The sequence below is a fragment of the Eupeodes corollae genome, chromosome 1 (genome assembly GCF_945859685.1).
Source record: "Eupeodes corollae chromosome 1, idEupCoro1.1, whole genome shotgun sequence".
Classification (NCBI taxonomy): domain Eukaryota; kingdom Metazoa; phylum Arthropoda; class Insecta; order Diptera; family Syrphidae; genus Eupeodes; species Eupeodes corollae.
In genome coordinates this window covers 9,123,421-9,146,852 of record NC_079147.1, presented here as the reverse complement: position 1 = coordinate 9,146,852, position 23,432 = coordinate 9,123,421, and the positions used below count along the sequence as shown (strand labels likewise).

At 36.3% G+C, this 23,432-nt stretch overlaps 2 protein-coding genes across 3 annotated transcripts in view; both read right to left on the bottom strand.

Moving 5' to 3' along the window:
* Positions 1–1,208: 1,208 nt before the first annotated feature.
* On the bottom strand, positions 1,209–1,901 carry LOC129942820 (uncharacterized). Its single transcript, XM_056051902.1, has one exon. It carries the CDS (start codon positions 1,899–1,901, stop codon positions 1,209–1,211), a length of 693 nt encoding a protein of 230 aa, XP_055907877.1.
* Positions 1,902–2,906: 1,005 nt separating this feature from the next.
* LOC129938332 (rootletin) overlaps positions 2,907–23,432 on the bottom strand; it is a 66,501-nt gene continuing 45,975 nt past the window's right edge. For both annotated transcript variants that reach the window (XM_056045812.1, XM_056045811.1), the window contains exons 2-14: positions 12,517–12,960; positions 12,137–12,451; positions 11,084–11,989; positions 10,873–11,024; positions 10,131–10,812; positions 9,559–10,069; positions 9,308–9,491; positions 9,072–9,247; positions 6,363–6,793; positions 5,468–6,304; positions 3,751–4,872; positions 3,513–3,688; positions 2,907–3,451 (exon numbers count right to left, since the gene is read on the bottom strand). In XM_056045812.1, the coding sequence (XP_055901787.1) occupies positions 3,367–3,451; positions 3,513–3,688; positions 3,751–4,872; positions 5,468–6,304; positions 6,363–6,793; positions 9,072–9,247; positions 9,308–9,491; positions 9,559–10,069; positions 10,131–10,812; positions 10,873–11,024; positions 11,084–11,989; positions 12,137–12,451; positions 12,517–12,810 (5,871 nt within the window). In that variant the 5' untranslated portion in view covers positions 12,811–12,960 and the 3' untranslated portion in view covers positions 2,907–3,366. The remainder of the gene's footprint in view (positions 3,452–3,512; positions 3,689–3,750; positions 4,873–5,467; positions 6,305–6,362; positions 6,794–9,071; positions 9,248–9,307; positions 9,492–9,558; positions 10,070–10,130; positions 10,813–10,872; positions 11,025–11,083; positions 11,990–12,136; positions 12,452–12,516; positions 12,961–23,432) is intronic.

The following is a 23,432-nucleotide window of genomic DNA, read 5'->3' as shown; positions in this document are numbered from 1 at the left end:
AAGATAATTTTAAGACTTCCAATATTTCTGGTAATACGTACGAGAAGACTGGTTTTATCTAACAGGAAAAAATATACCAGATGGAAAAAATCCTGGTTTTATATTTCAGATAACATATAATCTATAGACTCCCAGTATTTCTGGTAATAAGTACCAGAAGACTGGTTTTATGTACCAGGAAAAATATACCAGAAAAAAAAATGTCCTGGTTCAATTTACCAGATTCCAGATAATCTTCATTTTACCAGGAAAAAACATACTTTCTACCAGGACGCTGGTAGTATTTACCAGAAAATTTTCTGTCAAAAATTTTACCAGGAAACCAGATTTCTGGTAAATAAAACCAGATTTCTTTTTACCAGGAAATCTGGAGCTATTTACCACGAAATCTGGAGTATTTTACCACATTTTTTCCTGTTTTTTTTCTACCAGGAAATCTGGTTAAAAAAAATGTCTCCTGGTACTTGTTAGATTCTACCAGATTTCTGGTTTTTTGATTTTTACCATGAAATCTGGAGTAATTTACCACGAAATCTGGACTATTGTACCAGTTTTTTGGCTGGTATTTTCTACCAGATTTTGCCTACCAGGAAATTTTTTTGAGTGTAAAGTCACCTAAAACAATGCTTTGTGGAAGGTGGTTTGCGGCTAGACCAAGATACTCTTGCTGTGATACGATTTCATCAGATTGTCTGTAGATATTTTGCAGGGTTAGAGGGTTAGGTAGGTTAATTTTCAGAGTTTGGGTAAGAATTCCACTTGGGCACCTTGTGTACGTATGAGGTATATTTGATTTTATGAGAATAGCTGTGCCATCTTTATTTCGCTCGTGTGGCTTATTATTAAAATAAGCAATGTAGTTTTTGTATTTTGATGGTGCTTTTTCTACAAGAACTTTAGTTTCTTGTAGAGCGATTACTTCGGGATTATATTTTTGAATAAGAATATCCAAGTGTGGAAGATTATTGAAATATCCTTGGATATTCCATTGAAGAATTTTTATATTAAGTTTTTTGTTCATATTGGTTGTTGGATTATTATTTATTTGAAATGTATTCGTTGTTGGCAAAATTTGTTGTTGGTCAATTATTGATGGCCGTGGGCTTCTCTGACCGGAGGGGGGGGCATGGGGGCTGTGCGCCTGGAGTCCTGTCCTCTCCCCTGTCAGAGATGTCCACGACCTCCTATACGGAAAAAGAGTTGAATTATTATTCATTGTCATCTGTATCTGATGTAGATATAAAATATGATTCTTTTTGTATTAAATTGTTTGATATAATTGAAATTGAAGAATTTTGTGTGGTGCTTGTTTCTGGGGGTTGGTTTGTTTGGTTAAGTATTGAAATAGTTTTGGGTGTTGGTGGCAGTGGACGGTGTGGTTGTTTCTGGATAATCGGTAGATTTATAGGTAGTGGGGAAGCGGAGGCTAGTGCCTCGGATGTAGGCATTTTTGGTGGTTTTGGGGATGAATTTCTTTGGACGGTTGTTTTGTAGTTGTTGGTGGATGTATTAATATTGTGATTGTCTTTTGCTTTATTAGCATCTAGATTATGAGTTTCTATAGACGGAAGAGTTTTTTCAGAAATCTTGAGACTTTCTCTGGCTCTTAATGAGTACGTTTGGGTTCTTAAGATTGGTTGAGTTGGGAACATTTGACTATAAGTGCGTTTAGCTTCTCCCATACTGCACTTGTTTCTGGTTTTGATTGTTAAGATCTTTTTGTTTTGGAGATATTTTGGACAGGTTTTGGATGAAGAAGGGTGGGCTTCAGAGCAATTGGCACACATAGTTCGAGTGCATTCGGTGGGTTCATGAGGTGGTAGGCTGCAAACTTCACATTGTTTGCTATTATTACATCTCTTTGCTGTGTGTCCCAAAATCTGACAACTCTTACATCTCATTTAACCTCGCACCAAAAATTATAGCACGCGGTGTCAAAGAAAGTTTATAAGCCCTGTGAAGGGAAAGACATAGATGTATATATCAGAAAAGAAAAAAAGGTTAGAGATAACCACTGCACTAGGAAAGTCAACACAAGTGAACGCTGTGAAAGCTAGACGGTGACTGTGATGTGAGGTAGTATTATTTTAATAAATGAGGGGTGTATTTCATCAAACCCCATGGCCTTAGATTTATGCAGGCCTTCGGTCTCCATTCTCGGAATCCTTCGTATGACAGCGCTAGTTAAATATTTTTTCGCGTTCAAGTTCTTCTATACGTTGGGCGAGTTCTTCGGTGTTGTAGGTGGTGGGGGGTTCTGGAGTTTTTTCTTCAAGCTGTTCGACTCTGCGAGTCAAGTCTGCTACAGCAATGCTGTGATAATTGAAACATTGGTTAACATCTCTTTCAATTTTAGCCAGTTTCTCGGTCAATTTATTCATTTCGTCCTTTGTTCACTCTCTTAATTACTTCATATCCTTCTTCATCAACTTTTCAAACAGCGACAATTTGTTTTTGGTGTCAGGTGTTTGTACCATTTTGTGGTAATATTGAATTGCGCCTATTTTACCTGTAGAGCGTACTCTTTTTTATTCATGGGGCAGTGACAAGGCAAATAATCGGCGAAGTAAATTATGAAAAGGGCGATTTTGGAGGAAAATGTATTGCAAGCGCGGTGGTATAAGGCTTATGCACACTTTGAAACGCTTTTGTTTGGATAATTTAATTATATTTAATTTAACTTTAAGTAATAAGCACCACAGCTTGTCATAGTTTGACAGTTTAAAAACATAACATATTTCAAATGTTTTATACAAAGATTGTATGATTCAGCTTACCAGAAAGGATATAGATATCCATGGTCCTGTAAACATTTTTACCTGCTTTGCCCTTTTTTTAAATAAAACAACATTTTTGTCTCTAATCTGTGTACCATCGTGATTTACTTGTAAGACTTACAATTTAAAAAAAAAAATGTTAAAAACATTTCTGCTGAGTATATTAGGTATAAATGTTTTTGTAAATACTTGTGATGACTAGGTGAATAAATATTGAAATGACTTAAGACTAATGGAATAAGATATTCATGGTAAATGCATTTCTTTGGGTCGCATTATCAAAAACTAAAAAAACATCGTTTGGGCACAATATCCTCGAATGAATCGCATCGAGTCAAAGTTAATTTTGGAATTGGAATACTTTGTACTTAAACTTAGCTCCGTCGAAACTTCGTAATTTATCATCCACAAAGTGACCAAATTAGAATCATAAAAATCTATATGTACACTAAATCCATGGTAAAACTACTTTCAACATTCTAAAACGTTAATAATTTGTTTGTTGTATAAATGGCAGTGCTTCAAGTGATATGACATTTTAAATTACTATAAATTCTTAAGACTTCGCGACGAACGAATAGTTTCATATTTATTTATGAGGACTTAAACTGCGTTCGTATTCGCGATCACGGCACGAAGATGGTGGTAAACTCATTGAAACAGCATTGTCCAAGCTAAAAAGAAATACAAATATATTCTTAGCCTTAACCTTGGATCAAAAAGGATCTAGCATACCGTCGTGTTTCACTCTCAAGTAAATTCGGGTCCAGTGGGTGTTGTGAGACATGCCTCAAAGAATCTCCTAGGGTACTCCGCAAATGCTGCATTTCTCTGTTCGCCCGAGAACTGCGCAGAATATACTGCTGACGTCGCTTGGCTTCCTGTGCAAGTTGTTCTCTCAACATTGAAATCTGTAATCAAAATTTGTTTTTCCCCATCACTTCAATACAAACAAAAATTTGAAAATCTTTACCTGATTTTCAAGTCTAAGAACTTGCTGACGGTGTGCCTGCTCACGAGCGTCTAGCAATTTTTCTGCATGAAGTTGTGCACTGCGATATCTCTCCGAGTCGCCGTCTAGACATTTGCCACTATCATGAACTCTGGCCTTGACTCTTGCCAATTCGGATTCCTTTTCGGCGAGTAGAGTCTCTAAGCGTCGAACCTTCAGGCGTAAATCACGCGACTCCTGTTCGATGACAGCGTGATCCAAACCGCAACTATAAGCAGTGGATTTCATGTAGTTGTCGTTTTCCATACGATTCGAATCGTAGTCCCCAGCGTCGTAATAGCTCTTTTCAGATCGGTCGAAATTAGCGGCACCTCCCGAAAACTTACTTTGTCGCTCACCTTCCAACTGTTTGACCTTATCTTTCAGGGATTGAAGTTTTCCTCGAAGCTCTGTCTTTTCCCTCTGCGATGATTTAAGTTGTCGGCTAAGCTCATTCTCTTCGTTGTAAGTGTCCATCATTTCTCCACCCTTATTATCGCCCGACTCTTCTTTCCATTTGGCTATTCGAAGCTGTGACTCAAGAGCTGAACGTTGAACTTCCAATTCGGTTACCTGTTCCTGAAGTCTCTGCACTGAATCAAGCTGTGCCTGCTGATTTCGTCGAAGTTCGTTCACGTTGCCTTGAGCATTTTCTAAGCGTTCCGCTAAAATTCGTTTTTCATTCTCTATAGTTTGTAGGCTCTTTTGAAGCATCTTCATTTTTTCTTGATTCGATTGTGACGTATGACCTTGTTCGGAAAGTTCTTTAGTGAGGGTCTTTATTTCGCCACGTAATTCAGTCTCTGTTAGGGCAGTTTTTTGTAGCCGATCTTTAAGCTGATCTACAGTCGATTTAAGCGATGCACAGCGATCTTCTAGCTGAGCTGAAGAACGGTTTTGGTTTTCCAAACGCTCTTGCAATTGACGAATAGTTGAGTCCTTCTCTTGTAGAATCATTTGTAAACGGGTAATGTCACCTTCCATTGCAACACGTTGCAGATCGAGCTTAGAAGCTCTGCTCTCGATTTTGGCTAGTTCTTCTTGTAGTTGACGCTTTTCAGTCTCAAGTTTGGCGCCGTGCTGACGGCATTTTTCTAAACGCTCCTGAAATTATTATTGTTTAATATATTTATTCTCATCATTTGTAATTTATTAATAAGAGGCAGATATGAATAACTGCTTAGAGTTACTTTAAATAGAATAACGAGACACATTGCATTGCTACAAAATCCAGCACAAGAACATGTGCCTCATATAGATACCTTAAGTCAAGTTAAAGTCTAGTTTTCCAAAAGAAAACACTTATAGCTTATCTTAATTGACTGTCCAGTAGTCACTCTTGTACACTGGACTTCGGTGTTCGATACTTGTAAACATCTTTTAAAAAACAAATTTATAAATAAACTCGAAAGACTGCATGCACGGTGGGATGGCTGATGTTCTAAAGTTCAAATGGAAAAATGCAATAAAAGCTTTTCTAATGGAATCAATGGAACGAATTAAAACAAAATAACAATTCGATGCTGATAGCATTTGAGAGTGATTATTGATAAATATTTCCGGAATTTTATTATTAGTCGTCTGACCTTCCTGATCAGAATTGTAAACTTGTGAAGAATTTGATTTGGATTTGAATGAGAACCAAATCGAACCTTTATGATATAAACTGTCTATAGTTAAAGATTTAAATTTTTGTTACCTCTGTTTGACTATTCTCCTCAGCACCGGCTCCGAGCTGCATCTCTAAGCTTGCCAGTTTTTCCCGAAGCAGTTGACATTCGTCGGTCTTCTGGCGTAGTGAATCTTCCGTCGATTGCAAGGTAGCTGACTTTATGCTCAATTGACTTTCTAAATTGCTTTTCTCCTCTTGCAGATGTCGTAAGACTTGATGAAGTTTCGAGACTTTTGCGTCACATTTAACCTGTTGATCGGCAGCATCTTGCAGTTGTTTTTTGGTGGTGTTCAGTTGGGCTTTGAAGTCGTCTTTTTCGCGTTCGATTTGGGCCACTTGATGCATCAGATTACGGACGCCTTTGCGAACCAAGTCAGGATCTACCTCGATTATTGGACCATCTGGACAATTTGAAGTACTGCGAGTCTCAAAATCATGACATCCGCTGCGAACTGGACTATACCGACGTGAAGGACTCACCAATCGATGTGATAGACTAACAGTACCATCGAATTGGATGCCAGCAATACGACGCAGGGTATGTGCAATGGAACTAAGTCTTTGTTCAGCGTCACGCTTGTGTGCTTCACAATTGCATAGCTGTTCGTCCAATGCTCGTATTCTTCCCTCGGCACCACCAAGTCGAGCTTTAAGCTCTTGAATTTGCTGAGTAGCATCGGCTAGGCAAACTTCCAAATTGTGTTTTTGATCTTCGATACGTTTCTCTCTGCATCGACCCTCGTCTAATCTTGCTACGAGTTCTTGTTCACGATTGTGGAATCTATGCTCCTCTTGGCCAGCATGACATCGAAGGCGTCCGAGTTCTTGGCGGGTTGCACATAAATTTGTTTCTAAATCGGCAAGCTATACAAACAAAAATATAAATGTTCATAGAGTTTTGTAGAAATTGGACAGGGCTTACCTGTTTTTTCACTTGTTCCAACTCTTGGGATACACGCTCTTTGGCTTCTGTTTCTGCGGTTAATTTGTTTTGTAAATCCTTCTCGCCATCGTTCTTTTGTGAACATTCGATTTGAACTTTCTGTAGAGTGCTTCTCGTCGAAACTAACTCCTGACTTGATTTAGTTAAATTGTTTTCGGTTTCCTTTAGAAGAGTGCTGAGTCTAGTACGCTCGTTTTCAAGAGTATTTTTGCTGTCCTCAAGGTTAGCAATTTTCTGCAATGCATCTTCAATAGCTCGTGCTTGTTCCCGTTTGGCACCTTCTACTCGTTTAACATGGTCTCTAAGTTCTTTATTACTATTGGCATACTTATCGCGTTCGATGTTACTATCAGCGAGGGCTCGCCGGTTATCTGTAAGTTCTTTTCGGAGGCATTCGGTTTGTCCGTCTCCTTGAGTTTTCGAATTAAATTAAATGTTAAATTAGAATATTTTGTTTAAATATTTGCAGGAAATAAAATAATCATCCAACCGTAACTTGCTACTGGGTTTGCTTCGCTTACGAACAGCTGCTGTACAGCGTCGCTCAAAGGGTATAGCAAGGAGAATAAGATTCAACAAGAGCGTTCTAAATGACCCTAACGTACGTCGTAATTTCGTCACCACACTCGGCGAAAAAGCATTGAACATACAAAATTCTTTGTGGGGCCAAATTAAGAGCGCTTAAATGGAAGCTGGAACTAAAACTATACCCAGACAGACAAGAGCCAGAGATTCCTGGATATCCCAAGACACCTGGGACAAAATCACATATCGAAGAACACTTAACATTAGAATCAATTCAGAAAGTGATGCTCAGCGGAAATTGATTCTTCGAAACGAGTATAGAGCATCTCATAAGACAGTGCAGCGGTGTTTGAGACGTGACAAGAGGGCAAGGGTGGACAAACTTGCGTACAATGCGGAACATGCTGCAGGAAGAGGGGACGCAAGGGAGCTGTATAAAACCACTAAGGACATCAGTGTAGTAGCACTAACTCTAACCATCCCGTGTTAGATTTGAACGGCAACCTTTTAGTGACGATAGAAGACAGTTACAAAGATGGAAGGAGCACTTTTGTGCGCTGCTTAATGATGACCACAATGCAGAATTGCATCCACAATTGAACAACATGCGCAGGTCTTCTAGGGGTATTGACACCAGTCCCCCAACAAGTGCAGAGATAAGTAATGCGATACATCTTCTAAAGAAAAAGCAGCTGGACTTGGTATTCCCGCAGAATTTCTAAAAGCAGACCCTAAAGCAGCTTCCCGTGTTTTGCTTAAACTCGTACAGGCTGTCTAGGAGAGTGAAACTTACCCAAGGGACTGGAAGGATGGAGTTATTGTAAAGATACCGAAGAAAAGAAACTTCAAAAACTGTAAAAACTGGCGCGGTATCACAGTTCTGCCCGTTTTTCCGAAGTTAATGGCAACTAACCCTCAATAGGCACGAAGCGGAGCTCCGCAGTGGCCGATCGTGCGTCGACCACATCAACACCTTACGAATCATACTCGAACAATCATCTGAGTACCGATCACCGCTGTATCTAATGTTTATAGATTTTGAGAAGGCCTTTGATCGGGCCAACCGTGAATGCATCTGAAGATCGCTTATTGCGCGAGGAATTCCTGAGAAAATGTTCGCTGTTTTTTTAAAGAATCGTACAACAAAGCAAAGTGGTTTGTGTTGCATAATAGACAGCTTTGCGACTCCTTTGATGTGCGTCAAGGAGTGAGGCAAGGAGATGTCTTGTCACCAATTCTGTTTTTGCTGGCGATTGACGATCTGATAACTGCCACGGTGGGTACAAATGAAAGACACGATATCCAATGGAGACTGTTTGACTAGCTTAGCCACATACATTGTGCTGACGATATATGTGTCATGGCAAACAACACGGCATGCTTAAATCAGATGTGCCATTCACTGCGATTAAATGGAGAGGTGGCTGGCTTAAGGATTAACACAAATAAGACCAAAGTAATGACCACGAGCCAAAGCACACAAGTTATTCTAAGGCAGGGGATCATAGAGGAGGTCGAGCAGTTTAATTATTTGGGAAGTTTTATAGTTCTCGATAGCGGAACGAACCTAGATGTTAACAGTAGAATAAACAAAGCCCATAGTGCGTTTGGAATCCTTTTTCCTGTGTGGAACTCTATCAAAATATCGCTACGCATCAAGTTGAATCTCTTCGAATCCAACGTCAAATCAGTGCTGTTATATGGTTCTGAAACATGGAAATGCTCTGCCACCATCTCTAGCAGACTACAAGCTTTCGTTAACCGTTGTCTGCGCTCTATTCTGAAGATCCGGTGGCCGCAAACCATATCTAACGTTGAGCTGTGGAATAGGACCGGACAGAAAAAATTGGACCTAGACATCATGCAACAGAAATGGCGTTGAATAGGCCATACACTGAGGAAACCGGACGACAATATAGCGAAACAATCCGTCCAATGGAAAAAAGACCAAAGACAACTTGGAGGTCATCAATTTTGAAGAAGGCTCAGTCTCAAGGTATTCAATCGTGGCCACAGCTGAGGTCAGTTGGGGTAAATCGGGATAGGTGGAAGGATCTTGTTGCTGCCCTATGCTCCAGAAGGAGTTAAAGCGCAGCTGTACTTGCATCGGGACAACATATAAATAAAATAATTGGTGCAGAACGTGGATCTTAAGCTTCTTACCTTCTTTTATTTTCCGTAATGTTTCCTGTAGATTTGCATTAAGTCCATCGATTTTATCTTCCCTCAAGCGAACTTCCATTTTTAACTCCTCGCTTAATCTCCCAAGTGAATCTCTTTCTTCTTTGATAGATGTTAAGGAAATTTCTAACTTCTTGATTTCTTCTTCTAACCTCATTCTTAAAACAAAGATATTGGGACATACAAAGTTGAAGATACTTTTCCAAAGTTTAACTCACTTATTCTCTTCCTCTTTCGTTCTTATACCAGCAATTTCGTCCTTCAACTGAGCTATAATATTCCGATGTTTTTCATCTCTCGCTACAAATTCGCGCCTATTGCGATCCAAGGCATCTTGTTCAGCCTTCAAATCTCGGGTTACGCCTTCCAGCTTTTCAGCAATGGCTTGTTTGTCACGATGGGCTACAACACAACACAAATTTTAAGAATGTTAAGAAATATACACATAACTCTATGATTTTGTATTTACCCATTAGCAAAGCTTGTTGCTTTTCATTTTCAGCCCGAATCATGGCATCTTCTTGCTGCTGCATCAATTTCTCGATATTAGCCTGAAGAGATTCAACGTGCTCTTGCAGCTTAAATATTTCGTCATCTTTAGCCTGTTCTAAAGCTTGCAAGGCTTGTTGCATTCGTTTCTCCAAGGCATTACGAATTTGCTGGTTTTCTTCTGCGTACTTTTTATTATTTTCGTCTCCAGAAGCCTTGAGCTTTGCAATCTTCTGCAAGAACTCGCTTTCTTGGGCCCGTGCAGCATTTGTAAGTTGATTCTTCATTTCTTGGGCACGTCGTTGACAATTCTCCAAATCCTTAGTTAATCGGGCAACAGTATTCTTAAGGGTTTCCTCTTTAACCAATACCTCCTGCAGATCACGCTCGAGTTGATTTCGTTTTTCAACTGTTGCTTCTAGGGTGGTATTTGTATCAAACAGAACTGCTTCTAGGGATTCCTTTTCAGTGCGAAGGGATGCTAGAAGTTCCTGTGTAAAAATGAAGACCATAGAAAAATATCATGAACTATTATAGTGTTAAACAATTTACCTGAAGCCTTTGGAGGTCCTTCTCATGCATTTCAATGACAACCTGTCGTTCCTCGCTTTCCTTAACCATTTCTTCCAAATTTCTATTCAGTCGACTGTTGGTTTCGTTGGCCTGTTCTAAACGTTGTCGAGTACGCATCAACTCTTCATTGAGACATTCTTTCTTTCGGTTTGTGGCAGTGAGCTGGTTGTGAATGTCCCCACGATCACGAGTAATGCAAGCCAAATCTTGTTGAATCTTTTCTTTCTCCATATGTAGGAACTTAAGTTTCTCACGAAGTGAGAGATTTTCGGTCTCCAAGTCAAGGCGGTTCTTTTCGATAACATTTAATTCTTTTTTAATAACAGACAATTCGTTTGCTTGCTCACTACACTGACTACGTAGTTTCTTCCTATCTTCTTCGGATTCGGTTAAATGATCTTGCAGAGTCTTAACTTCTTCTTTGTCCGTGAAACTATTGGAGGAGACTTTTTCAAATTTCTCCTGCAATTCACACTTCTCAAGGAGCAATTTTTCCAAGTCATACTCCAGGTCGTTTCTTTGTTTTTCCATCATACAGATAACGCTGTCTGTTTCGATGCGTTGCTGTTCGAGTAAGTCCCTGTTGAGGCTAAGTCTGTTGAGCTCCTCTCTCAGAGAAATGGTTTCCTCTCGAAGACGACTGCCACGATCTTCTTCGGATCTAAAATAAAACATACACTTTTAGTAAGGTATCTAAAGGTAATCACTCTTATGTACAAACCTTAAGTTCATTTCGGTTATATCTTTGTCCTTAAGAATTCTTTGAATCTCAAGCTCCACAGCTTTTTTGTCTTCTTCTAAGCTATCAATTCTTTTCTGAAGTTTACCATAGTTAAGTTGAAGTTTCTCGTAGTCATTGCTTAGATTTTCAAACTGAAAATAGAGTTCAAAGATAACGAAGTTCTTTATGGTCTTGAATACTAAACACTTACTGCATTATTTAACTCTGCTCTTCCTCGTTCTACATTCATCTTATCACCTCGTGTCCCATCCAAAGACTTCTGAAGACTCTCACGCTCCTTGAAGAGTTCCGAAAGTTGAGAGTTGCTACTATCCAATTTTTCTGTCAACTGTGACACTTTCGAAGCTAAGATATTCCTCGTATTCTCGCTAGCCTCGAGTTGATTTTTCGTTGTTTGTAGATTATCATTACAATTTTGATACTTCACTTGAAGGTCGTGCAAAGCCAGTTGGTATTTATGCAATGCAGCTTGTACTGCAGAAATAGTTCCTTCGGCAAATGCATGCGAAGTTCTTGTTGATCCTCTCCGAGGAGACTTCATCGGGGGTCCTCCCATAACTGACTGTTGGCTCAGATGCAAATGCTGGGCCGATCCATTGTCTTCCACGTCGACAACAGTTTCGGCATCTTGAACCACAGCTTGAGCTATTTCACGAATTGCATTGTTCAAACGCTCGATCTCATCGTTCATACGATTCGTTTGCATAGCTTGTGATTCAGCTTGGGAACAGCGATCTTCAAGTTTCTTAAGTTGTTGCATCAAATCCTGAAGACGATGATCACGTTCATTTAGTTCATGTTTTGCACCTTCATATTGAACTTTCAATGTGGCTAACTGGGATTTGAGATCGGAGGCTTCACGTTGTGATTTTTGCAATTGCTCAGCGCTTGCTCGAGCAACTTGTTTCGCATTGAAATCAACACCACTACAGGCGCTCGACAGATCTTTGCTAATCGTAGAAATTTCAGTTCCCATTTTGCCGACTTCGGTTTTCATTGCCATCTGCATGTCCTTGAAGGAACGTTTCACGTCAACAACTTCTCGCCACATTTTCAACAAACGATTATGTTCGGAATTATAGTAGTCCTTAAAAGCCTGTAGGATTGAGCAAAAGTATAGAAATATTAGACAGAAGTGATATTTAAAAAAAAAAGTCTTGCATGCTTCTTGGAAAAATGATAGCATCAAAATGCATGGCTAAGATTTGATTCTAGTTTTCGAACAAATAAAAACTTGGAATACCTGCTCTTCTTCCTTGTATTCATCTTCTTTGGCCATTAGTTCGTCTCTTAAATTAGACCAATCGTTTGTTAGCTTCTGCAAGTCATTCGTCAGGGCCTCATTGGTTTTATTGGATTCCTCAAGTTGTTGTCTCAAAGCACTGTTCTGTTGCATAATGTGTTCGCATTTGTTATGTTCTTCCTCGAGTTTTCGGCATATGTCACTGCCATCGTCATGATGAGCACAATCTCTCATGCATGGAGGTGTAGGTGGTGAGTCCAATGATGAAGAACATGGCAAACTTGATTGACCCATGGTTATCGGAGTGTTAGGACACTAAATTGAAATTTAAAAATTCTTGATTGTATAAAAAATGCGAATTCGTACTTAACACAACTTACAATTCCTACACTCGAAATAGGTCCAGTTGTAATCTGAGGGGCACTACTATAGCTCATCGATGTTGGGACTGGCTTGATGGTATCGTGCATTCTTCCCTCCAAATCCGAACATCTCTGACGATACTGCTGCACCTTCGATTGCAGTCGAGACACCAATGCTGCTTGGTTTTGCTGTGCTTGCTTATAGGTGTCAATACGTCGACGATAGCTACTAGCTTCTTCCTGCAAACGTTGACGCAGCTCTTGATTTTGGCGCAACAGAGTGTTTGTTTCGGTTGGCGTTGGACTCGACATCCTAGGGGTTAAGCTCGAGGGTTGTTGTGCACTAGATCCTGGATTATTGTCGGATGTCCCCGTTCGATGTCTGTTTCTTGAAAATGGTAACTTAGGGTGATCAGTACCGGAAGAAGGGCATGCTGATTTGTAGTTCTCTTTATAGCCCACCTTCAATAAACAAAAAAGTCAACCACAACAACAACAACAAAAAAGGATTAATTCAAATTTGTACTCGTTTTTATTGAATTGAATTATTATAATGCACATTTTGAGGAAATAAGTATCGTGTTTTGTAAATCCGTTGCTAACTTCCATTGTCATATAGGACTATAAGTTGTATATACATATATGTAAATTTGTATCAGATAAAAACATCCCCGTATTTTTAATATAAAAATGGTAATGTGCACGCATTGCACAGCCTGTCACCGTGCCCAAGTTAGATATCATGCTGTTTCCTGGCTTCCTGAGTTATTAATACCAAACAATAACTAATATCGATGACATGGTGAATCCGAAATAATTGGAAAACATGCCTTGGGTTTCCTGATATGTAGAATAGCTACTTACTTGTAAAAGTATGGATAAGAAAGTGGGTATACTTCATTGAATGCATTTAGTTTAACAAGGGTTATATAGGTAAGGTATGCGGGTATAAAGAAAGTTATTTTTGAAACAACTTTCACACGAGTCTTTTAACTTTATAAATAATTAGATCACGTAAGTTTTAAACTTATCTTCATTAATAATATTTATGGAATAAATGTTCTGAAATATCGTATTTAAAATATTACAAGTGACATTTTCTTAATATTTTTTTAAAAATCTATTCATTTTATCTACAATTTCGAAACTAGAACAAATTTAACAAACAAATTGATTTAGAAAAATGTCTAGACACATGACCCGGACTTTTCGAAACAAAAAATATTTTTTTTTTAAATAAAACTTTTATCTTGTACGAAGAAGTTAAATGCAATTTTTCTAACTTTCGTTGTAAAAAATTATTACCGGTCAAATTGAAAATGTTAAAATTTCTTGGCGTTTCAATGTTTTTAAATATAAATCATTGGTTTAAAATATTTCTATGTGTACTTATGTGTGTACTTTCAAACGTTCAATATTTATACAATATTGATATGATGATAGTCGACGATCCACAGTGTTGCGAGCCCATACAAAAGTTGATCAAAAATACTTGCGATATTGTTTTTTTTAGTTTTATCTTTTATTCACATTTTTAGTAATGTTTTATAATCAAAGAAACATTTTTTAAGTTTAAAAACATATTCATATATATTTTTTGCCGATTTTAAAACAATATAGTTACACTAAAAAAGCAATTATTAAAAATGAAAAAAAAAAATATTAACACATATAAAGATTTTGAATCGGTTTTTATCAATTTTCTAAATATTCCATTATATCTTCATCTATAATTTTTGGTTGAAAGTTTTAATTTATTTCGAATACTTGAAATTAAAGGATCTGACGTTATAAGCATCATATTCATCAAATCTATATTTGTATTTTTCCGGGAAGACTTTCTGGTATGATTTTCCCTTAACTTTATGTCTTCCTTCTAAGGCATCTTCGGATAATTGTCCGATAGGTATTGAGAAGTCAATAACATCTGCACCATGCATAAGAACTTTGTGTATTGACATTGGCATGTAGTACCACGAATAAGAATTTAAATATTTTTGTTTGTTTCATTCAGTAATTTTTTAAAGTTTTCTGTATTAATTTTTATGCCACTAGACAAAACTCTATTTATCTTAAAAAAGTTGAAAATCAAATCTTCGCTTACCCCGGTTATCTCAGAGCTAAGATTTGCCTGTCGAAAAAATGTTCGTGCGGTGTTACCACCGTTCGTAGAACCGTATCCAGGCTTTGGTTGGTCAATCAGAAGACCCATTTTTTCTTTGAATTCCCTTTGAATCCTTTTTTTATTTTGATCAAAAATTTCCCTATTCGCCGATCCACGTACCTACCAACACTTTAAGGACAATCTATACCCAATATAAAGGATACACTCAAAACTTCTAATCCAATTGTGTAGGGTCGATAACCCATATTTATAATTTTGTACGTTTGGTTGAAGATCGCCAACATTTTGTTGGTTCATAAGTTTTGGTGTTGCACCACATATGTAGCAGGTTTGTGTGGAACGAGCATCAGTAACAATGTTGCATATACTGAAATCGATCATTGTAAAAACCATTTCAAAACTAATGTCAATAAAAAATCCGCCTTCTTTTATTGGTTATGCTATTGGTAGTAAGTTATCAATTTCATGGTTCATTCTAGTCAACTCATTATTAACAATATCTTTGGATTCTTTGATAAAATGCAAACGAATAGGTCGACAGAAAAAGGTAGAAGACGGTGCAGTGTTATTCCACTTAACTAAATCTGTATTTAATTCAACTAATTTAAGAGGGACAAAGGCGGTGATGAACAAAAACTCATCTGTTAAATTTGAATTCGAAAATCTTTGTTTATAGTTGCTATGACCCGAAGAATCATCGAAACCCCACTTAAAGATAAGTTTAAGGGGAGCAGAAGAATTGAAATGTATTTCTTCGCTTGATTGAATTATAGATGAAGCAGTTTTATGTAAAAGCTCTTGTAGATTTACTTCTGCATTTGTTTAATCAGGAAAGATCGATGAACAAAGCTAAAGCGTCGAAGGGTGATAAAGACTTTTTCATATCATCCTTTTTACTTGATACAGTGGCAGCAAATTTGATTTCATTGTGATCTCTGCCATGAAGTAAATCCGCCACTCTTCGTTTTATCGACAAGAGATTTAGGCCTTCAAAATCTTTGCGTGGTCTACCTCGTTTGGGACATTGAATTTAAGAAATTCAATGTCCCAAATATTGTGTTTATTTAAATAAACACAATATTTTGTATTAAATTTTTTGACATTTCTTCCTGCTGACCTCCAATAACTGAACATTTTTAAAGTAAATAAATTTACGGATCTTTTTATACTTATTTTAATTGCATCTGGAGCATCATGGAGTTTATAAAAATCCAAAACAAAATCGAAAATGGGTGTACTCTTGACTTTGGAGTTAACTAACCGCCATTTCTCGAAACATGTTCTGTTTTCCAGTACCTGAAAGGCTGTACAAAAAAAGTGAATATATCACGAAAAAGCAAACAGACGCAAATAAAATTTTACCAACATCAAGCATTAGGTTAAGGCAACAAAATATAAAAATATTATTCAGGTGTTTTTAGGAGTTTTTTTTTAAACCTTACTTGAATATCAGTTTCACTAATTTTTTGAAGTTGTCCGAAAAATAGCTTATAACTTACCCATTTTCTTATAAAATCTTGATTTTTTTATTATTACTTCAATAGCTTAACACAATTAAGATAAATATAATGTTCTATAGCAAAAAAAATTATATTTATGAAAAGAACACTATTCAAACATCGTCATCAACTTTCTTTGTGTTTTCCATTTCTCCTTTGTGACTAAGTTTCAGAGCTTAGATCTCATCCAGTGATAAGAATTTCTTTGGAAAAGTACCGTTTTAATATGACTTGACAAGTGATAATCTAGTTTAAGCACTACATACCCAGTTCAACTTATCTTGCAATTTAATGTCAATTTCATCAAATCAATTTGTGTGTGGGCTTGAATTTGATTTTTTTGAAGGTTGACGATTGAGTTGGAAGAAAATCAAAAGATTTTGAATTTGTTCAAGTTGATGTGAATGTTTTCAACTTAGTTGAGGTGTGTGTAGGCAAGTCATTTGATTTACTGTCAAACCAAACGCATTCCATCTCTTTCTTAGCAAGAAATTAAATGAGATAAAAAAACAGAGACGTGAATAATCTCAATAGAATTATCTCTGTGGTCATGTCTGATGTCTCGTCTCTCTGGTTTCGGTGTGGTTTTGTATTTGTTTTTAACGAGAAAAAAATGATGTTTTGACAGTTGAAGCGGAAGTCTTTCAACAACGTTTATGTAGTGTGTGGCGAAGCATCAATTTAGTTGACAACTAAATTGAAAATAAAATTGAGTCGTGTATGGAGTGCATTATGTATCAAAAAATTTTTACGTGACAGCTCATCTTTCGATTTATTACTAAGGGACAAAACACTGTGCGATCTGTCAAACAATTTGATTTTTTGAAAGCTATGCGAAAATTCTAAGTTTACAAAGTTAATAAATTACCAACAAAATTTGAAAACCGTGACGATAGAAAAAGAAACCAGCCTTTATAGACTTACTATCAAAACTACGTAAGTGCTAGTCTTAATTAAGAGAAATCTTTAAATATCGCATATGCATGAGCCCTAACCTCGAAACACAGCCAACGAATAAAAGAAATTTATCTGAAATATCACCGGAATACAACAAACATGAGCTCCATAGGAAATTTGTCACTAGAGGATTTTACTAAAATTCTTGATGACCGCTTTCAATACTTGGCAACAAAACAAGATCTCGAACCCGTTATCTCTGAACTTAAACATCTGGGAGAAAGCAATGCAAATCTACAGGCACAGGTTAAGACTTTATAAACGAGATGAGGCGTTTTAAAGTTTTTGATCTACAGATGCGAAACCGGAACATCATATTCCATCTTCCGAAAAGCAACTTGAGAAAAACCTATCGGCTACCAACAACACTTTTGGTACAGTCGCAGTCCATCATGTTGTATGCTGCAGAATCATGGGGCTGTCGCCCTTCGGAGACCACTGGAAAAATCCCCCGATTCTTTTTAAAACAACAGTTTCGTCTTCCGGACACAACACCAAACTATATGCTTCTTATCGAAACTGGGTTTTCACCACTGTACCTAAAATAACTTAGATTACATTTCAATTACATTGTTAAACTGATGAACAGCCACGCCGATAAAATTGCTAGGAAGATTGCAGTATAAGTCATAAGGTCCCAAAGTTCATGGTTTTTAGAATGGACAGATTTAGCAGACTCGTGCGAAATACCTTTCATCTTGACTTTGAAAAATGTTACAGAGTGGAAACCTTTTCTCTGTAATTTACTGGAAAGCCTCCATTACAAAGCAAGGAAAGACACAATAGAGAAGGCGAGAAGCTAACTTCACAGAGAAATATATTCCAAACAAGGCAAAGGCAAATTCCATTCTAGCTGGCAAAGCGGATATCTTGTGAATCTTTTTTGGATTTTTTCAATTCGATTCGAAGCGTTTTTATAATACGGACACCAAACAATACTACAATAGTCCAGAACAGGACGAACGAAATTAACATAGAGAGATTTAAAGGTGTATGGACATTTAAAATCTTTAGAGTTTCTAGTGATAAATCCCAGAAGAGAGTTGCCTCTATAAACAATATAGTCTACATGCATTTTTAACTCTAACTTAGAATCAAATATGACACCTAAATCCTTATGATTGTATACTCTCCGAAGCTCGTTGTCTGACAATTTATAATTAAAAATCAACGTAGAGAAGGACCTTGAAAAAGAGAGTATACTACATTTTTCGACATTTAAGGAAAGGTCATTTAAAATACACCAATGATACAAATTATTTAAGTCACTCTGTAATTGAGAAAAATCTACAAGAGACTTAATAACTTTATATATTTTTACGTCATCAGCAAAAATTAGACATGAAGAAAAAGAAATATGACTAGGCAAATCGTTAATAAACAGTAAGAACAACAATGGGCCTAAATGACTGCCTTGGGGAACTCCCGACACATTAAAAACCATCTTTGATACTTCTGGACCGATTTTCACATATTGAATGCGATTGGTTAAATATCTCTCGATCCATTTCAATAATTTAGCATGAAAACCTAATGATTTAAGTTTTTGTAAGGGTATTGTGTGGTTGACTCTATCGAACGCTTTCGAAAAGTCAGTGTAGACAACATCTACTTGACTTCCATTTTCAACTGCATTCACACAGAAATTCGTTAATAACGTCAGATTTGTTGAATTAGATTTCCCACTGACAAACCCATGTTGAAACGGCGATATAAAATGTTTAATGGCTTCATATATTCTCTTTTTTTAACTAAAGATTCAAAAACTTTTGGAATTAATTGAAGCTTAGCAATGGGCCTATAGTTTGCAACAGATTGCTTAGACCCCGATTTAAAAATCGGAGTTATATACGAGCTATTCCAATAGTCAAGAAAGACACCTTCGCTTAGAGATAAATTGAAAACATAAACAAGGACTTGGATAGATTTGATTTGCAATTTTTAAAAACAATGCAGGAATATTATCTGGGGGCAAACTTATACTGCCATCAAGACTACCTAGTTCCAAGAGAACCTCGTTCTCTGTTAGTTCTATGTGCCCCATATTTGTTATAGCGTTAATATTATCCATAACATTTTCAGAATTAAATTAGCTGATCTTAAAATTCTGGCAGAAATCCGGCGACAAATATGGCAACAAAATATTTAAGAAGAAGTTGATCTTCTAGCGATTTTAAATGGGAAAAGTGGCAACAACTAGCACAATTTATTAAAATAGAAATAAACTATAGAAGAAAAATAATAAGTGAACGCTTTTAAATTTAAAATAAAAAATCAATTAATTTACAAAATTCAAATAAAAGCAGTAAGCAAGGCTATCATTTGGCTGACGGCACCTCTGGCCATGCCTTATAAGATTAAAACAATGATTTTGTAAATTTTTTCTTGATAAATCAGTAAATCTATCTATCTATCTATATTTATACAATAAATTCTGTAATACAGAGATTAAGATCCAAATATGCATACTATAAGTACTTTACTTGTTACTTGTTTGGTATCTAAAAAAAACCTTAGAACACCTTTTTATAAAAACTATTATTTTGATGTTTTCAATTATGATTATTCTTCTTGATTGATTAAATAAAGAACCCTTTATAACATCAGAAGTGGGATAGTTGCAGTTATAGAAAAAAACCAATACCATTTTCCGGATGTGTCAAGAATGAATAAAAGCGATCTTTTAGCAGGGTGTTAAGCCATTAATTTGGAAGTTCCGTTAAGTGCAAACATAGCTCAGCTGCTAGACCTTTACATGAGCTTACAAAACATGATGGGATGAATTCCGAAAATTCCGTGGTTTCTGAGGTGTCAACAACTTCCGAAAAGGATGAAAGGACAGAAAATAGTGATATTTCTAGATATTCCGAGCAACAAGGCGTTCAGCCTAACATATTGATTCCGAGTAACACTACGCAATTGGATGACGAAGAAGCTTGTGTTGAGAAGGAAATTCGTTTCTTAAAAAAAAAAATAAACATTACGCAACGAATTAAGATGACAACAACTCAAAACTTTCCTTCAAAGTTTTGTAATGTATCTCATTCAACTGATTTAAAATTGTGGACTTCGTCTACAATAATTGGAAAGAATATTCGACAAAATGTCAATACGTATCCTAAACCGACTCTTTGCTACAACTGTTCTGGTGTTGGTCATTTGTCATCATCTTGTGCCGAGCGAAAAAGAGAAAAAGGATCATGTTTTTTCGATGTGGCTCTCCACAACATGTTATCATCAATTGCCCAAAAGAACCATCAACAAGCCGACAAGTGGCATTAATTGATGAATTTCGATTTGGTTGTGAAGTGACCAAACCAATTAATTTTATGTAATTCCTGGGGTGGAATCGGATAAGGTGATTTGTGATAGGTGACAGTCACAATCAACAAATTCGGTCTGTGTAAGGTGACAGTCACCGGTGACAATCACGATTTGGTGACTTTTTCTGGTGACAGCTTTTTAGTTGTCACTTTCATTGGAAATTTATTTTTATTTTTAGTTGCTGAAATTTCAAGACAATATGAATGTGTTTGTGCCTTTGATTTTACCTTCTGAAAATGGTGAAAATGAAAATATTAATCATAATAGAAATGTCCGGCTCTTGAGGATTAACCTCCGCAATAAAATAAACATTCTTGATCTTCCAAGTCCAAAGTAAGTACGCATATGTGCTATATATGCGGTCAACATACATTCCCCCTATTATTCGATTAGCCGTGACTTTAAATTTTCTTGGAGGTGGTGGCTACCAAAGGCAAGTTGGCGCTGACTGGTCAGCTCCAAAGGGCCAAAGTACTGTACTTGAGAGGTTATTTCTTTGACCTTAAAATAAATGGAGAGGAAATTGTGCCCACTTACAATCAAATTTAATCAATGCGCTTCAGAAGAAATATAAAATTCCTGGAGGTAGGATTCTGTTTCTTAGTAAAAATAAACTAATTTTATTACTTGTTTTTTATTTTATTATTTGTTTTTTAGTAATCGGCTGCATTGATGGGAGCCATATTATGATTCCCCGCCCTTGGCCCTTCGGAAAATGAGCGTATGTATTTCAATAGAAAAGGAAGACATAGTGTAAACGCTATGAACATCATCGTGGCTACTTTACTTGGTACATCAAAACTTATAATTACGTAATAATCCGGATAGCTTCAGATCGGTTTTTAAATACAACCACTGAAATTGTAACAAACGTCAGGGAATTTCTTTTAAAGTGATACCAAACTCTAAACAAAATTTGGTGATCACCTTACGCAGACTCAAAAATTAGTTTGATCACTTTTTATGATCACAAAGGTGACAATCAAAAGTCACCTTAGCCGATTCCACCCCTGATTATTATTCTTGAGCTGAATTTTGACGACGTTTTTACTTAATTAAATAAATAAGCCTTTACAATTCGAATCATTTTTTTTATAAAAATCAACTTGAAGTTAGTAAAACTACTGAATCGGTTTAAACTGAAAACTGGACAAAAAAAGCTTAAATTTCATTTATTGCATACTTTTAAAAATTTGGCTTATTGCCATAAAAAATCGTTATTTTATGAATTTGTCAAAGTAATTCGATTGATAATTTAAAAAAAAAATTATTCTCTATAGTAAGTCTTGGTTTTCAGTGTTTCTTAAAAACAAGTAGGTTTGAGACAACGAAGGATAGGCAAGTTTACTTCTTCAAAATTATTGTATTACGTCAGGTTTTTGAGATATTGTTTTTCAAAATTACACATATGTGTTATAGTTGAAAAGTACTTTGTTTTAAACAACTTTATATGATCACTTTCAAAATAATCAAATAATACGACCATTAAATAATATTTGTATGAAATGTCGTTCGGAATTAGTAGGTATAAATAAATGAATATCACAGCTGATGCATTGTCGAAGTTTTTGAAGACTGCTCAACTTAAGGAACGGAAAGAAGATATCATCATTGGATTTCCCATTTTTGATCCCGATCATTCACGAGTGGACATTATCAAATTGTGTTCTGACATTGACACAAAAATTGAGAGTGTTGCCGAATGACAGGTACAAGTTGAAGAAAATCAATTTCAAAGTTGTTATAGTTGCTGCTAGAGAAACTATTAGACCAGTTCCAAAAGAAAATTAGAAACATGTGATAGTGTAAGTTTTATGTTTCATTATTAAATTTTATTAAATCGTTACCAAGTAATTGGCTGAAGGTTGAAGAAACTTTGGTTTTTGTTAATTATTATATTATGAGTGCTTGGGCTTAATGGTGTAAGACAAGTTTATGCTCGAGAGCTAAACCTCTGAGCTTATAGTTATTTGATTGTGGATTGTTTTAGAATACTAGTAGACAAGCTGTCCGCCAAATATGACTAACTACAAACTATTTGCCTCTGAGTAACTAAGGTTTGTTGTTTATGGTACAAGATAAGTTTATGCTCGAGAGCTAAACCTTTGAGCTTATAGTTGGTTGATTGTGGATTGTTTAGAATACTAGTAGACAAGCTGTCCGCCAAATAAGACAAGTTTACGCTTGTGAGCTAAACCTCTGAGCTTAAATTTGCTAATAATGGATTGTTTTGCGAATATAAGTAGACAAGCTATTTGCCTCTGAGTAACTAAGGTTTGTTGTTTATGGTACAAGATAAGTTTATGCTCGAGAGCTAAACCTTTGAGCTTATAGTTGGTTGATTGTGGATTGTTTAGAATACTAGTAGACAAGCTGTCCGCCAAATAAGACAAGTTTACGCTTGTGAGCTAAACCTCTGAGCTTAAATTTGCTAATAATGGATTGTTTTGCGAATATAAGTAGACAAGCTATTTGCCTCTGAGTAACTAAGGTTTGTTGTTTATGGTACAAGATAAGTTTATGCTCGAGAGCTAAACCTTTGAGCTTATAGTTGGTTGATTGTGGATTGTTTAGAATACTAGTAGACAAGCTGTCCGCCAAATAAGACAAGTTTACGCTTGTGAGCTAAACCTCTGAGCTTAAATTTGCTAATAATGGATTGTTTTGCGAATATAAGTAGACAAGCTATTTGCCTCTGAGTAACTAAGGTTTGTTGTTAATGGTTCAAGACAAGTTTACGCTTGCGAGCTAAACCTCTGAGCTTACTATTTGTGTTGAATTGTTTTCAAATTATTATTTTGTGAAAGGAGTAAGCCAGAAGGTTGGCACAGAATCGATTGCTCGGACCTTATCATATGTGTGTAAGGTTCTTTGAGGCTTTATTTTTTTTTATTTCGTGATGGTTTTCCAAATCTTTAATCCATTTCTACAATATTCAGTTTAAGAAATTATATCATTTCATATAATATTCGCAAAATCTTCATATGTTGTTAGATTTTACCTTTCTTATGAAAATCTGAAAGAGACGC

Bases quoted from the DNA above. Each gene is read 5' to 3' on its own strand.
- LOC129942820 (XM_056051902.1), bottom strand. From the start codon at position 1,901: ATGAGATGTAAGAGTTGTCAGATTTTGGGACACACAGCAAAGAGATGT.